The 17,732-nt window shown below is 41.1% G+C and overlaps 2 protein-coding genes across 2 annotated transcripts in view; one reads left to right on the forward strand and one right to left on the reverse strand.

Annotated features, from left to right (window-relative positions):
* ctnnal1 (catenin (cadherin-associated protein), alpha-like 1) overlaps positions 1-11,053 on the reverse strand; it is a 53,657-nt gene extending 42,604 nt beyond the window's left edge. Inside the window, exon 1 of the mRNA XM_005728284.2 lies at positions 10,589-11,053. Coding sequence (XP_005728341.1) covers positions 10,589-10,684 — 96 coding nt within the window. The 5' untranslated portion in view covers positions 10,685-11,053. The remainder of the gene's footprint in view (positions 1-10,588) is intronic.
* A 5,830-nt stretch (positions 11,054-16,883) lies between these two features.
* The window catches only part of elp2 (elongator acetyltransferase complex subunit 2), a 34,155-nt gene continuing 33,306 nt past the window's right edge, over positions 16,884-17,732 (forward strand). The window contains exons 1-3 of the mRNA XM_005728285.1: positions 16,884-17,051; positions 17,179-17,257; positions 17,604-17,677. Of these exons, the coding sequence (XP_005728342.1) occupies positions 16,920-17,051; positions 17,179-17,257; positions 17,604-17,677 (285 nt within the window). The 5' untranslated portion in view covers positions 16,884-16,919. The remainder of the gene's footprint in view (positions 17,052-17,178; positions 17,258-17,603; positions 17,678-17,732) is intronic.

Raw genomic sequence — 17,732 nt, forward strand, 5'->3', positions numbered from 1 at the left:
GTTTAAGAGCTCTTGGAGCAGACCAGTGTGCCGGGTTAGGGAGTATGGTTAAAGAGGGTTTTAATTTAGATAGAAATGGGTGAAGCTTATGTTATTGGTTTGTTTATAGTATGTGTTGGAAATATGTATATGTTTGTGATGTGCTTTAATGTTATTGTATGTTTGTTTGTGGGGAGGGTTATGTTTTCATGTTGATTAGTTAACCCCCCATACTTGGGCTATTCCGGATGCTCACCTGAAAAGGTAGAGTATAAAAGGAAGCCATTTTGTTTAGTTGTAGTTAGTGTTTGTGCTGTTATCATGCTCCTTCTTTAATAAAGTGCCAATCCATGGATGTCTGTGACTCCAGGCCCACAGCATAAAATTGGACAGAACCTATGACCGCCGGCCAAAACTGACACAGGGGAATGTATTGCTTTTCCATTTCATTATAGTTAGCCCGTGGAAATCTGACAATTACAAACATAGCTCAATCCTGCAAGTTAAAATTATATAAACCCATTCTTGATACAAAGTCTTTTCAAAATGTCCAAGATCCTATCTCTTTACAGCTGTGCTTTCAACATTGCATTCCTTTCAGAAAACATTTCCCCTGAAGATATGTGACGGTCAGACAAAACGTGGTAAGAATAGCATCATCTTCATCCATTCTATGTCAGAGAAAGAGACGGCCAAATCTGGCTCAGCTGGTTACATGCTATTCCCATTAGTGTTCTTCAGAATGGATGCAGTCCCGAAGATTGCGTCTCATTTTACGGTAGAGAAGAAAGAGGGAAAGATCCAAAGAAATGATTGGGCTGAGCTATTCAGCTGAGGCTATACCTGCAGCCTCTAGCTAGGTTTTCAGCAAGCTGCATAATTAATGAGGTGATATAGAGCCCCTAACTCTCTGGAGAAGTTGAGATTAATAGTTAGAAAACTGAAAGGTAAGTGGAGAGTGGTGAGAAGAAAACAGGCACAAGGCTAAAGGCAGAACTAAAGACCGAAAGAGAAAGGGGTGTGACAGGAAAACGAAATCAGGAAATTGGGCAGAGCAACAGAGGAAGGGTGGAAGACATACAAACGAGGTGCTACAGCATCTTACATACTGATACTTCCTTTCAGACACACCCTGAATCACCCCACAAAGTGAGGTGATCTGGCAGTCACTCAACACGACTGCTTGAGGTTGAAGTAGTCACTAAAAGTGATATCGCACTGAATTAAAAGTGCCATGCTTGCCGATTTAGCATAAAGTGAAATTTATCATTTAAGTAATCAAAAGATTAACAAAGAAACTAAATTTTTTTTTAAAAATCTATTTTTAATCAAACAGTGCAGACATTAAGTGATGGCAAAGGTGACACGGCAACTTTGAAATTGTTCTGAATTACAGAAAATGTTTGGTATTCTATGTTCCCTGTGCCCTTCACACTGTCTTTGTTCTGTCATGTCAAACCTCATCTTTTTAAAAGAACTCATTATCGAGGGGGGGAGAAGTTCAAAGACGCTTGAAGAAAGCAATTAACACATACAAGCCAGGCTGAAGGATTCCTCGGAGGTAAAGTTAGCAATGTTGCTGATGGAGAAGGAGAGAAGAACAAACAGGAAGACTTGGACAGCTCTGGGATGAGTGTCAGAAAACCTTTATAGATAATACATGATCAAAAAGATAATTATACTTCTATCCAACTAATGCTTAAAGACTGCTTCGTTTCCTAGACTTGAATTGTTTTTCACTTTGAGATATTTCTACATTCCTTACAATGCAAGCCAGGAGGACAGAGGTAAGAAGATCGTGACAAGGACCGGCTGATCAAGTACAGAAAGGAATAGTAACACTGACTGGTGCGATATTTTCAGTGACAGCAACCTCCACTTTCATATAAAGACGTCACCCTTACCATGAAACTATAGGATGGTGCAATGGTTTACCTGGAAACGTAGAAAGGGTTCCTGTCATAACCAGGATTTGCAGAGCTTAACCTCTAAACCCCACAGTGTGTAAAACTGTCAGGTCAATGTCATGGGCTCAAGACCAGAATGATCACAATGCTCAGCCACAGACACACAAAGAGGAAAACAACAAGAAACAAACAGCTGCCTGCCAAACAGTGGTGTGTTTACCTGCGGTTGTCCAGGCAGCAGATAATATAGATATATCATGTCATATCTCTAGCAGTACATGACAAGGCAAATAGGAGAGTGCATGCCTACAAGATTACAGTAAGAGGCCTGTCCTGTCTCACTCTTCAGTCTGCATGTCCTAACAGCATGTACAGCAACACTATATCTTACTTCTTAGCGAGCACAGTTTAAAAAACAGAGAAAGCTATTCAACATGTATCTGTGCTATTTTAGTAAAATATTCCTTATGTACAGCTACAGAATGAGAGCCTAGGAAAAGGTTGTGAGGTTTCTTAATACATATGTCCTTGTTTGTGCTTCAGCCATGTGTTTATACATCCATCTTAATCCGCAGGGTGTGAGGCTGGACAACACAAAACATCACGCCACATTAGGCATCACATCTTCACTGACAGAGAGATTTCCTCCTGTGTGCTCATACTTATGAGATGTCCCATCACTACCTCATCATCATAACTCAGAAAAATATACTGTAAACACAGGGCGGCAATGGGCCAGACAATCACTTGATATTAAACAGGAATAATAAGCACCTAAGAGCCTCTGCAGGTCTTGGAGGATCATTCACACACAGTGCGTGAACACGGTGGCAGATCATATTAACAGTGAGCTCAGGGAAGTTGCGGTGATAACAGAATTTTAAAAAATTTATAGTAATTTGCAAAAAAGAAAAAAAAAAATGCATGGCAACATATCTTTACAAAAATAATATCCTGGATAGTCGAGATAAGAATCCACTGACAGCAGTTTTGTTATTGACACTCCTTCTCTCAGGAATCTGACGGCGGAAAATTGTAAAACCTTGACGGATAAAAACCAAACACTCAGTGTTACTGCAGACAACTAGGACCCAAGTTTTCACAAACTGAAAAAATGAGTCTGTTCCCATTTTCATTTGATGGTCAATGAAAGACTGAATGAAAGCAATTTGAGGCTGACTGATGATGGGAGAGGGGCTTAATCAATACTTTATCAGCCTTCAGGATATAGCCATACATCTCGGTCAGAGGCAGTGGCTTCTCCTTAGACAATTAAAAGCACCTTCTGCTATTAGCCTCACCTTTCAAATAAGTTAAATTGCAGAGCGTGAGATTGCCTTCTTGCACCATTAAATTAACTCTGCTGTTCCCTCTAGGTGACTGATCCCATTGGGCCAGGTTATTTGGAGGTTTCAGGTGCACACACACATAAATGAAGACATACACACACACACACACACACACACACACACACACACACACACACACAGGCAAAAAAAAAAGAAGCACTTTTCTCATCTGGAAGTATATTAACCGAGGAAAGGTCAACGGCTCGACATGTAAGACAGACCCTTTTATCTGCACTTAAAGAGAACAGCAATCTGTAATGACTCCCCTGATAGCAATAATGAAAAGACCGCTCGAGGGGACAAGGGGGAAACACCGATCATTTAAGCTCTGCACATGTGTGTTTACATGACACTGAGTGTGTGTTTGTGTTAGAGAAATGCAATGAAAAGTGAATATGAGTCAGGGTGGGAGGCTTAGAAGAGTGGATTTAATCATCAGAAGAGAGAATGTGGATTCTCCAAATTGACAAAGTTAGCTGCCTAATGCAACCACTTTACTAGAAAACAAGGGGAGCCGAGTGGAATTGCATCTCATTTCACTTTGATGAAAGAGGCTTGTTGACTGTTTACTTCCTACTGCTGAACAAGGACATGCCAAAGAGCGTCATTTATTCAACAATAATGCGAGTCAGGCTCACTGCAATTCATATATTAGATGTTTAAACCAGCTGAGAGCCCATGTGTAGAACCAACCTGCAAAACCGCACGATCTCCCAGTTTCTTTAGAGGGGAAAAGGGTATATAGTGTAGGACTGTGCGATATGACCAAAATCTCATATCCCGATATAAGAATTCTATCGTCCCGATAATGATATAAAAATCAAAATTTAACATTTTCTGTAAATTCTGTGACTCTCGGGCAGCTCAACTTTCATGAAGTGTTTCCAGCTGGCCGTCGTGTACCTGGAGTCGAGTGTTTTAACCGATACATTTAGAAATAAGTTGTAACGGCCGCAGTTTTCTTTGTGAGTATTTATTACACAGCGTGCTGCGGGGAAAAACCTGTTCTAACGTTTGAGTCTAAGGTTTATTTTTTAGCACCTGACGGCTCTTTTTTGCTTCTCATCTGTAAATAATAATCTTTCACTTGATTCAGTTTATTTTGAAAAGTCTCAACAGGATCTTGAGCTTTATTGTGAAAGGTTTATGTGGAAAGTAAACAAGCGGACACGCGATGGTTTTACCATCGTTGTTGCTAACGACAACGCATAAAAACAGGCGCTTGTCCGTCCGTAGTGTGGTTATATTAAATATAAGAGAAAGAGAGAACTTCAAGAAATTAATATAGCCACTACAGTGACCATCAAAACAATGAAAAAATATTGCTGTAAACGGTTTATTTTGTGACACCACGAAACAAACGATAGCGTAAAATGAAACGATAGACGTTTTTATATCGTCATCCCATATATATCGTTATATTGAACAGCCCTAATATACTGTATGGAAATATGAGTGATTGGCAGTGTTGGGGAGTAACAGAATACATGTACCAGCATTACGTATTTAAAATACACAATAAGAGTAACTGTATTCCGTTACAGTTACCCAAAAAAAGATGATAATTGGAATACAGTTACTTTGTTGAAATAAATGGATTTCACAGCGGTCTTTTCCTGTTTCATATGTTAGGCTATCCCCTCTCTAATTCTGGTAATTCCACGCATTGTCGGAATTAGAGGCTCTAATGTAAGCGTCATGTTAATCCTGGTGGCATCAGTTACACAATGGACCCAGAGCCAGCAGTGTACAGGCAGGAATGCATTTCTTACTTGGAAATTCTGACACCACTTCACATTTAAAGAAAAAAAAAAAAAAAGGGATGGGCCAAATCTGACCGTGCAATGCAAACTCTGTTTGCCAGCAACCAAGCTACTTTCAGCGTCAAAAGCCTCCACCTCCAACCCAAAGAAACATCTGAAAGTAAGTTCACTAGCCTACTGCAACTATTATGTTTTAGTTGTGGTAGCTACCTGGGTTATGTGCCACTTCAATGTACTATTGCTGTGTGATTTATTACTATTACTAAAGGCTACCCGCCACCAAGCTAACATTGTTAGCTGGCGTTAGTTCATAGACTGCTGACTGTTAGACTTGGATAACATTAAAAACCTGCTAGCTGCAAATAATCATGTGCAGTTCGGAAAGCAGTCTATGAACTAACCTCAGCTAACTTTAGCTAACAATGTAAGCTTGGTGGCAAGTAACTTTCAGTAATAGTAATAAATCACACAGCAATAGTACATTCATGTAGTTGTAAAAAGCATGACATTATATTAAGTAATCTAAAGTATTCAGAATACGTTCCTTGCATTAAGTAACTTAACAAAATATGTTACAAACGACATTTTGGGGGCATGTATTCTGTAATCTGTAGTGGAATATATTTTACCTTCCCAACACTGGTGATTGGGAGTGTTTGTGTAAATAGCGTGGCCATTAATCAGCATCTTTCACTGATACTGACGTAACAGGAAAAAAGGTTGCTCTCAAATTGTGTTATCAGGCGTTCTGTTTTAGTCACCACCACAGTGGGTTGAACTTGGACGGGGTGACAACCTGTAGCAGCAGAACACAAAACAGACGATGACACATGAAAACCACAATCCCACCACCACAGATCTGTGTAGATTCTGTTATCCGTGAGCAGACAATCACACACATCAGAGTACACAGATACAAAGACGCTCAAACCACTGTGGAATTCCCCACCCATCTCCCACATATACAATAAAGGCATATGTTGTCCCAATCATGTTATATTTATATGCTCTGATTTATGAGTGTGTATTCACGTGCAAGCTTGGAGTGCGTTGCTATCCTCATGTGGTTTTACTTTCATGCCAGGGACCCATTTGTCTCCATTATCATCATACGACTCGAGGACGGAGATCTGTTAGGGCTCATGGCAACAGTAATGCCTCTGTCTAGATATAAAAAACAACTTCACTACCTGAACGTTTGTCATGTCACTCTACTATAGGACCAGGAACATTAGGAAGGAAATAGAGCCTCGTACCACAGTAAAATTCAATTTCCAGTATTTCCAGAGGGCGGAACGGAAATTTGACTGATGGCCGTGCTTACGAAGCCGTTAAGTTTGGAGTATGTTTATGAAGCGTGTTTTGTCAGCTTTTTTGTTTAATGTTGAAATTTATGGCAAAATGGCAAAGCTTTGAGAAAAATCACATCCTCCGACTTTCCCCTGAGCATTTGTTTGGGTGATAAATATGCCATTTCAATCCAGTTTGAGAGCAAAAAGAACACGGGAAAGCTTTTTTCTCCCCCCCCCCCACAGTGTTCTATAACACTTCAGAAAGCAAAACTGCAACCACCACAGAACCCCTGGAAGCATGACAAAGTCGATGCTAACAAACGCAGACAGAGAACGGATTTTCCAGGCCCAATTATAGGAGAAAATCTTTTAAGAAACTCCTGGCTCGGGCCTGAAGAAAAATGATGGAGACAGCTGAGCTATGTAATCACAAGGCCAGGGTGTCACGAGTGTTTAACGTACACCAATCTGATCAAAGTCTTAGAGATTATTCCCAAGCTCCTATTCGTTCCCACAAGTCTTTGCTTCAAAACAGCACCTTTACACTTCATCAGTGTGGACCACCATGTCCGCACCCAGACTGGGCTGCTGCGTTTTTAATAGGAAAACACACCTCAATTATAAAAGCCCAGGAACATAACTGTTTTTTCCCCCCACTAATTACCACTTCAAAACAGGAATCGGATCTCAAGGAAAAAGCATCCAGAGTATTGCTAATTGCCTTCCAGCTGGCTATAGGCCACATCACAGGTAGCACGCACACACAACAGCAGACGTGTTTGCTTTAGTTTCCCCTTCTCTCTGCATGATGGCCATTACATTTTGACCACCACCAGAGCAATTCATTAGCCTCACCATGTCCCTGAATACAAAACCGATGGCAAAGGTGAAGCAAAGCATATTACAAAATTTGTATTAACATAGGAGAATGTGTCGTTTAGAAATCAAGAAAATGCATTTTGTAGTTTGAAAAAAGAAGTCGAAGGAGAAAAGGAAGGAACTGGTCAAAATGATAAAGAACGCGGCCCGAAAGCATCCAGGTGGTCCATTAAGAAAACAGGACTCATTTAAATTGCAGAATCTCAGACCAGCTGGAAAGTTGGGAATGACTCTGACCTACTGGTGCAAAAAAAACCCCAAACAAACACAAAAAAAAAAATGCATACACAAAATAATCAGTATGACAGGAGAACATACAAGCATAAAAAGGAAAGACGTAGGTGGGACTGCGTGCATCTATCCAGTTTGTGTATATGTATGAAGTGCAAGACGGGGAGGTTTCCCTGGCCTATAATTACACCCTGGTGGGAGTGAAGCTGATAACAGAGGCCTGAGGATATCAACGTCAACAAGGCGAGAGGAGAGGAAATAAATAATTAAAAAATAAAAGGGGAGAGTAAACAACATAAAACCTTATCAAACGTAGGCTCTCAGACTGACACTGCTTTTTCATTTCCGCTTTGATAGTTATGAGATCCACACACACACACACACACGCATGCATACAACGCTCCTTAAGAAGACAAGCTGCAGAGCACAGCCCTCACAGTCAGTGTTTCTAAGTACACTAATTCAATTGATGCGCATGTATGGCAATACTCATTCTCAGAAATGTCACATAACGCCGTTAACAAAGTTATCATACACACCTGAAGCCAGGTAATTTTATTATCACAGCTGGGTTAACCATCAGCCTTTCTACTGACTTTTCTCGCAAAGCGATTTCTTTTTCTCTCATTCAGTGCATACACAAAAACACACATAAACAGCAAGTGTCCAGGATTGTTTTCCAGTAATTTACGGTGAAGTTCTTGCAAATATATTAGCCGTTATTTTCCAGCGTACCTACTGTAATCTACAACAGCAGTTTCTTACTGGAAAAACTATTTAGAACACTAACAGTTGTTTTGTTGCCAATAATTTTTGCACATTCATTGTGGAATCTCAATAAGCAGTTTATTATCATACGTGACACCTGCAAGTCACCATCCTTACAATCAGAATAAAGTTTACGGTCCTTCTTGAATTATGACAAGACAGCAGCTTTGTTGCTGTTTTATTCACTGCATTTTAGACAGAAAATGAAGGCTAGCTGGTCACGATTACTCAAATCAGAGTCCCAATTGTTACGAACTATAACCTAGCACTGTCCTAGCGTGCACAAACACCAAAAACCGCATATTTACAACCACCAGTGTCAGAATAACCATCATGACCTTTCAAAATTAATGATTTGACTTAAAAAATTTTATAATTTCATTCAATTTATCTGATTATTTACAATCTGTAAAAAAAAAAAAAAAAAAAAAAAAAAAAAACCACACCTAATGCTTGAGATTTACTAAGCAATCCATGTAAAATCCAACTAAGTGACTCCGTAAAGAAGGTCACTATAACATACGTTTTTTGTTGGGGGTTTTTATGGAAACTATTTCTAGGAAATCAGAATCATACAAACAATTTTCTACCTTCAGCAATTATTCTTTGAATCAATTGCATCTCCACAAATAGCAGAAAAGGCTGACTTAAGCCCCCAGAGGACGTCTAATTTCAAAATCTAAATTCAAATATCATCCATTGTCAGAATCAGATTGTCAAAATTATTGCTTCGGTAAAATAGACTAATCATTTCATGCTCAGAATCATTTCTTTAAAAAAAATAATAATAATAAAAATAAAAGGAAAAGTTGTGCATTTTTGCACACAAAGAGGAACCTGTGTATCAGTTAACAGTGACCTTGATCTTATGACAAAACAACAACAAAATGTTACATATGGAGTTGACGGTCCTTGAAAATGTGGTTTCTTTCAGCATTGCAGAGCTCTGTTGCTATGGGGACAGGCCTTACACTGAGAAAAACAGAAAATTAGGAAACACTGTCCTTGAGGCCCTCTATGGACTGTAATAAGCTGAATGCATATCACAGTTTACCCCTCTACAGACGGGAGCCCAGCCAATAACTCAGCAGGCAGGAGTGCACCATAAGTTTGCGGGACAGCAAATATTACACTAACACAAGGGATGGGACATTTATTGTACACTTTTGCGCATTATTACAGCAGTACTTAGTGTGAATATTGTTCCCCAAACTCCTGCTTGCACTGCCGGTATACGCTCGCACAGATTTAGCCCTGAGTTATCACACTACATGGAAAGCACATCCCTCTAACAGATGTCCTTTTCTGATAAGTAACTCATATCTATTCGGGACAGGATGACCTTATATCTTTCAAATGAGCCTGTGCAATGAGAGGGAGGAAGCAGGTTGCCAGTGAGCACAGGAGGGGCAGGGACAGTGTCATGGGCCTCCCAGTGTGGTATTATCCAGACTCTGTTCACCCAGCAGTGAGATGCTGATTTCTCCCACTGTCTTTCAAGTGAAAACCACAACCCTGTCCTACAAAACAGGGGGATATTAGCATTTATAAGACTAGTGGTCACTTCCCTATTCAGGAGCAGAGACTTCCCCATTTTTGTGACATGCTGGAAACAAGAGCGGAAGATAGTCATGCAAATTAAAGCCTAAAATGGCCCAAACAGCCTCCAGCTTCTAACCAACATACAATAAAACGATTCATTAACTTATTGACCTAAGCTCCTTGTTTTGTTTAATCCGGGGACTGTTAAAGTGTGTAAGAGTGGAGAGTTGCTGAGGGAGTGCAGTGGCCTTAAGTGGGTCCTTCATTTTCCTGTGTTTATTGAAAAACAAAGCACGTGCTTCAAAGTGGCTCAATTAGAGAAGAGAGAGCCACAGCTCGGGAACAGCTCTGGAGTGGCGAAGGAGGACTTCTGGGCTACTCTCTGAAGAGTGTGAAGACTTCCTGGAGAGTTTGCGATCGTCTCAAAAAGATAAAGAACCATCATCATAATTCATTTTATTGCCTTCTGGGTGTGAACAGTTTCACTACCCTGCATTATTCTAGTCTGTTATGTAATTCTGTAAATCACAAACTTCCCAAGTTACCCGTTCAGCGTATCCACAGCTTATTTTCCTCAGACTTGGCTGTGCCCACCTTTGTAACTTAAGAAAACTTTGAGTATCGTTACTTTTTCCGTTTTCTACAACAGTTACAGGACTACCACAGTGTCGTAACTTGATAAACTATTCGCACGTGGGACTGCTTTTAAACGCAGCACGGGAAGGAAGCACGCACTGCAGACACAGTGCACAAATAGGTAAACAACAGAATCGGTGTCATGTGCTCGACACAGCTGTAAAGTCGAAGTGTGGTTTGAGAGCACAAGGGCTTCGAATGCGATAACTAAACGTCACGGTTTAGGTTTCCGGAGTACTCACCTGCGAAACTAAAGGAATAAGCGTCTGCTCCACCGAGCGAGTTTTGATTTCCAGACCGGAATCAAAGTTACTGTTGCCGCACGGAGATGAAGCCATTCCCGCCGAGCTTTCTCTCCCTCTCTCCCTGATTGACACACACTCTCACACACACATACACGCACACACAATGCACGCCACTAACTGAGTTTACCGACAGCCTCTGCTTTGCTGTTTCGCATTTGCAAACTAGTGTAACGGACTTGGGATTACACTCCGGGGGTTTCGCAGTCGGTCGTCGAGTGGCTCTCCACGCACGCACGCAGTTTTAATCCACTCCAGCTCGGTGGTTGTGCCGCTGCGCCCGCTAATGTCCATGTACTTTACTCAACTACGGCAGGGAGCGGACTGCAGCACACCACTGTGGGCAACCACGCACAGAGCACGCACACGCAGTCGGGTTTTCACTGCTGACTGCTTAAGTGGGGAGCGCTGAGCAGTTCATCATTGCGTGCACTGCACAGTGACGAGCTATTTATGTTTTAATATACAGTACGTGTTCACGCACGTGGCAATTACACTTACGTCATTTAAATATTAATTACATTTCAAAATGATCTATAGTGCGCCTCGTGTGCAACAGAAGGGACATTATAAAGGGAAATGTATCATTAATTGATGTAAATGTACTTTTTTTTTATTGCTTTTGAAAATGAATGGAGATTTCATGGTTCTGGGCATCAGAGAGGAAGGGGCATTGCCTCCCTCACACCACAGCTCTGGTTTGACCTCTGAGACACAGAATCCTATATTATCCCCTGGAGTGTGAGAATGCCTTACTCTCCCTCTGGAAAGCCTCACCAGATATACCAATTAAAACCAGGCAGCACTAAAGCACATGGACTGGGATCTTATGAAGTTACAAATGTTACCCTTTGTCTGTCTTGAGGGAAAACATTCATTTTCATGATGTACCATTTGATGTCCTCTAGGCTGTGAAACTAAAAAGGGATCTCGAGTGACTGCATTGGTAAGCCTGCAGTAAAGTTCTTGTGTTTTAATTCTGCCTCCATATTTTGGTGGAAATCAGCTAAACGGCACTGAACGCCGATATTTTGTTGTCTGGATCTGCCTGAATTCCTACAATGAAAACAAGTATTTCCTACTCATACTTTAATAAATGACTGAAAATTTAGTTATGAAAGCTTTGCATCACTAATGACAGTCATTTCAGTTAGAGGTGTTGCTGACTTCCTTTTACAACCCTTTCCCCCCCTCTGCTTTTCATTATTTGGCCATGAGAGAGAGTCAAAATATGTATCTCTACTGAACTTACCCAGATGTATCTCCCAAATGTCCAGTCCTTTTACAGATCACAGCCTATGTTTGAATTCTACAAACCTGAGGCTCTTTAAATCTTTTCTTTCACACTCCGAAATGAGGAGGAAACGTCTCATCCTTGTAATGCCTCTTCTTATTTCGTAACCTGGTGACTTGTATCCGCAGAACAGAACCGAGTGTACTTTATGGTTGCCTGTATCCGAGGCCGACCAAACGACTGCCAAAATTCTCAGTTTCCTCAAGCAGGTCCAGAAGCTATTTCTAACTTTACAAGTGCAGTCAGTGGATGACAAGTGGTGAGAAACGATTCACATTACAAACACAGCAGATGGCAGAGACCAGATACGGCTTATAAGCACCGTGGCACTGTTAGTGACGCCTTTTGCTGCCTGCTTTATCATCACCTATGGTGGCTGGCTGGCACTCTTGTGTCAGCAGTGGAGACAACTATTGTGTTTGTGTGAGTGTATGTGTCTGCCACTGTCAGGCCTAGCCAGTATTTATTTAAAGCCCCAGAGCTATGCTTTAGTCTAACCCTCCCTGTTTACATTGGTTTCACTCCACACACATACACACATATATACACAAGCAGACATGTACACACCCACACAAATACACACGTTTGCAATGCATCATTATGAAGGCATGCAAGTAGGTTGGCTGTTGTGTGGACAAGGTTCTGTTCCACCTTGATGAATGGCTCTACTACCAGCTAGATAGTATCTGTATGTTTCTTGGTAATCTGCACTGAGGCTCTTTTCCAGCTGATAAGGCGATAAACTCCACTTGGGCTCCTTTTTGCATTGTGGTGTATTAGCTCGTTTTGGCTGAAATTATGCTGGTCACAGCTTTTAAGTTCGAGTGGAAGACTGAGATAAGAAATATGATACATCCTGTAACATTTTGACTGAAATAGATTAGTTATCACCAAGACGGATAGCTTCGAGTACACAATCTCAACCAAACGCAGTTGCGTGTCTGTTCTTCTTTCTTTCCCTTTTTTGTCAGCGCCACATCTGAGCTGTGACACTGACTTGTTTTTCTAAACAGCATCTCATTTGTTCTGGAATGTTCAATATTTGCTCTTTTGCCTCTAATCTCTTTGAGGCATGCTCCATTTTTGACAATTTGCCTGAAACGGCACATAAGCAGGGAGTCCCTGATGTGTATGTTCGTCTCGCACAGTCCAAGGGTATTGCTCATTAAATAAAAGATGCTTGTGCGTGGTGTGATTGTGTTGCTAACAGCTGCTACTGTCTCTTCCTGTGCTTTAGAAGTGCTGACTTCCCTCTCTCGCTGGATCATTCCTTCTGGTTGTACAGCTCCTGGGACGGGAACTGCTGAGGCTAAAGAGATAGTGATTTCGCAGTCTACAAGATGTAAAATGAGTGCACTCAGTCATAGTCCCCTGCTGGATAAGTAGATTGAAATTTGGGGATTTCAAAGGGAGGATTGTGGTGGAATGTTGATGGATTTTTTTCCCCTTGCATTTTTTTAAAACAGTAGAACATTTTCAGCTGGAGGAAACAACCCATGCCTGCACGAAATCATGCTTTTAACGCGCACGTTTGTGATCACAATCTTCCTCACACATTCGTACAACATTATTTTTCATTGTTTTTCTTAGCAGCTTAATGCAGTTTTTATGCACAGCTTAGAAATTCATGTAACCTACAGCGCGCCGATCAGATGAACTTAGGTCTTGCGCGTAAAGCTGCCGTGGCCTTGACAGAGACCTGCAGCTGAACTCATCCCCTTAGCACGATACAGTGACCGCGGAGACCTCTGTGAAAGAGAGGAGTTCAGGCTGAGGTCAGGCGTCCTGTTTGGCTGTTCAGCTGGATTTGCATTGACTTTATTTAACTTACCTATGGTTATGTTACGGCTTAAAGGTTTCAGTTGTTTGTAATGTTAGATGAGTTTAATCCCAGGTGTTTATGTTAATACAAGCTGTGGTGGTCAGAGGATATTGCACTGCCTGAGTGAAAACAATATGCAGAGAATAACAGACACTGGCTGGAAAGACATTTTAATATGTTCAAAATAAAAAGGAGAGTTAAGTACAAGTGCTATTAAGAAGCGGGTCATGCTATCCTTCTGCCAAGGAGGCGCCCTCGGGGACAAGACAAATTTAATTGTACATAAACAAAACCAGACAGCAGCAAAGTGGCATGCAGACACCCCGGCCCTGCAATCTCGGCTTTTCCACGTCTCTATTTCTGCTGTTACATAATCCCGGACACCTCACATAGCCTCATTATCATTCTGTTTTCATCCAGACCATCTTTTTTCCTTTTCCCCCCCTTTTTCTGAAGGCTGCCTCGCTTGTCAGAGATGCTTTCTGCTGTTTGAAATAACAAACACATGGGGCCGTGTGGAGATGACACACATAAATGGTTATTAGTTTAATTTGCATTCTCGCACGCAAGTGCGCACCAAGATAATCCCACTCCTTTCACCTTGAAGAAAGAGCTCGGAGAAAGTATTCACAGTAAGCTGTTGCAAAATGCTGTTATCACTTGGGAGTTTGGAATTGTAAAAGCATGACTATAGACTCATTAGGTGTGCTTTTGTAGACTCTTGCAACCACAGAGGTAAAGTATGCCTTTTTCTGGGTTTGAAAAACCAGAACACTATTTTATTAGATATTTAAAAAATATATTAGGTCTCTTCATCATCCATCAGCCCATAAGTACTCTTGTAGAATATAAAATTTAATCCAGTGATTCCATAATTTGCTATATTCTAACAAAACTATCTTCAGAGATCCTTGGTTGCACCTGTAGGTAACAAATGGTACAATAAAATGAATGAGTGGAACATTTAAAGACATTTTGTGCTATCATTCATCCTTGTGAGATTTTCACAATTTTGTAGACATTATTTAGAAGTGTGTTTATACATTTCTGTCACAATTCAGACTTTCTGAAGTAACAACAGAAAGAATAGTATTAAGTTTATCATTAATGTAACATGAAAAGTTCTATATTTAATGAAAACACAGAAAAAGTAAAGAAACCTGCATTTATATCCACAACATTTGTCATGATACAGACTCCAGACTCTGTTAAATAATCATAAATCCATTACTGTGGATTTCTTATCAAACTGACCTCGCTGACATACACAGAATAGCAGGAAACAACGTTTTTATCTTCCAATCATAACCACATGATGAGGCCATCAGAACTGATGCAGAGTGCTTCAGTTGGATAAATTAAAGTACTTTCTTTGTAAATTGAATTCCAAGAGTTTGTACTGTGTAAAGATGTGTTCACATAACCATATACACCCTGTTTTCCACTTTATGAGAGATGAATGGGATCTTTCCTAAGTAAATGTCCCCTCTCCTCCAATGACCTGTTACATTTGATCAAATTAATCATGCATTATGTAAGCAACCACAGAGACACAAGCGGATGAGAGATAATACAGATACTTCGTCACAGATGAAGCTCTTTGGCTGCATCTGAAAATGGCTTTTCTGCCACTCATGAGCTGACACTCCAAAGATGAGAGCCATAGGGTATCCTCCACATGGCGTGCGCCCCATAGAGAGGTTGTCTCACCCTGCCAAGTCTGTCTAAATCCTGCTTCACTGTGACTGAGGAGGGACAACAATAGCAAGTTGGGCATAATCTATTTTCTGCTGAAGTGTTGGTGACAGCGTGTCTGTTTTGTCTTTGTCACACCCGTATACCGTAAGTCAGCTTGGTCAGAGGTGAGCCAACACAGGCCCAACACTCTCCCTTCCTTCATCCTTTCTCTCTTTCCTTATTATTTGGGCCTGTTCCTGTTTGTCTTTGCTACACTGTCATTTATGATATGACTTAAGGCCTCGCAGTCACCATCATTTTCCCCTCTGATCCTGTCAAATAGGTGCCCCGAAAACTCCTTGTTACAAAAGTGTCAGCTGTGCAAGCCCAAAAGACCCAGGGGGCTTTTTTCTTTTTTTTCATTACAAGTAAGGTTGTCTGGCTAGCAGCTAGCTCAGCTGCGATCACTCACCCTCAATATAGAGTGACAAGTAGATGATGCAGTCTGACACAGCTCTGTGCTTATGCTATGGCGTGTTGATTGTTGAGAGAGAGTTTTAATTGAGATTTTGATTGAAATGGCACTCACTTGCACTATAAGAGCTAGCGTCTCTATAGTACATACACATATTTTATACAAATCCACAGTTGTATATATTTGTACATTGTCTGATGCAGTGTGACTGTCCTTCAGGCACAAGACAAGAGAAAATCTCCAATCATCCATCCTGCTAAAATATCTCCAAATAAGGCTCTAAATCTCCAACAGTTTTGTTTTTGTCTGGCCTTCAAAATTCCCTGTAGGGGAGATGAAACGAAATCTCCACAGAATAACAAATAATCACCTCACTGTTATCCTATTTTACTTTAATTCAGCCATGCTAGAGATCGAAAATCACACAAATAGCTTATTATGTATACTATTTTATTAATGTTATAATATCAATACAATACAAATTAGAGCATATTATGCACAAGGTGTTACAATGAGTTATAAAATGTCCTTTGTGACTTAATAAAGGGGAAAACCCTTCCCTTCCTGTCTTAGTGATGTTTTGAAGCAGCTTCAGTGCATCTTGGCATTAATTCTTCACTTTTCGCTACTACTACTCTAGTCAACAGTGTCGCCCGATATTCTCACTTCAGGAGTCAAAAGTTCAGGTTTTGCCTTCAAATTGTTGCGCGTCTGTAGCGTGTCTATGGATTTGTGATAGCATTACGCCATCTACTGGACTCCAAATCGGTAGCGCAACTACAACTAATCCTCCCCGAGATATCTGTCACTAGTCCACAGTAAGCACCCATATTGTAATTAAAATATTAATATTATTTTTTTTAAAAAAGTCACGTTGTAGACGTGTGTAAATTGTTTAAAAAAAATAAAACATTTACTGTGCTCAAAATGTGGAACCGTTGTCACAACGGTACCGTTTAGCCCCGGCCACATTTACAGTAACTCCACAACTTCAGCTTTCAAGATGGCGGCGGCCGTAATTGAAACATGCCATGTAGCTTGTTGTGCAAACAGGACGCCAAATGTTGTTTCTTGGGGTCGCGGAGGAACTATCGCTTATGGGACATGTAACTCGGTGGCTCTATACGACCCAGAGGTAGGACAGGCCGTCACTTTCTACTGAGAATCCGCTGTTAGCTGTCACAGCCAGCGACGAGCATGCTGAAGTTTTAAATGGGCCGATATTTGTTTTTATTACTCCAGTAAACTTGTTCTTTCTTTAGGAGAGGAGAGTTGTAGCTCTTCTAAACGGACACACCGGCAGAGTTAATGCGGTCCAGTGGGTTCACAGAGAGGACAGCGGTGAGTGTGGAGAGAATGGAGCTGATGGCTGTCAAACTGTGTGTGTGTGTGTGTGTGTGTGTTTCCGTTGTTGATCCAATGCTGCTCGTGCTGCCACAAAGGCAGCTGTTCTTTAAGAGCCTCGCAGAGGTTGCACTCGTGTTGAGCTATATTCCTGTCAGGACGCTGTGCAGATTAGTCACCTTATTCTGCAGCAAGCCTACAGCGAGCTCTCCAGAGACTCCTGGCACATTGAGAAACTATATTCCAAAAACGTTGCCATATGCTACAAGATTTATGTTTACAGTAGTTGTTACTGTGTTATGTGCGCCAAACCATCAAAACCGTGTTACTGTTATTGTCACAGCTCCAGAGGGTCATCTAGTCTCAGGAGGATCAGACAATCGGCTCATCCTCTGGGAAGCTCAACAGGATGGAAAGGTGAAGCAGCCGCAGCACATATTGCTCATACTGTTTCTTACACCTTGCCACCTCT

Source organism: Pundamilia nyererei, unplaced genomic scaffold, assembly GCF_000239375.1.
Source record: "Pundamilia nyererei isolate P.nyererei 1_Seehausen unplaced genomic scaffold, PunNye1.0 scaffold00028, whole genome shotgun sequence".
NCBI lineage: Eukaryota > Metazoa > Chordata > Actinopteri > Cichliformes > Cichlidae > Pundamilia > Pundamilia nyererei.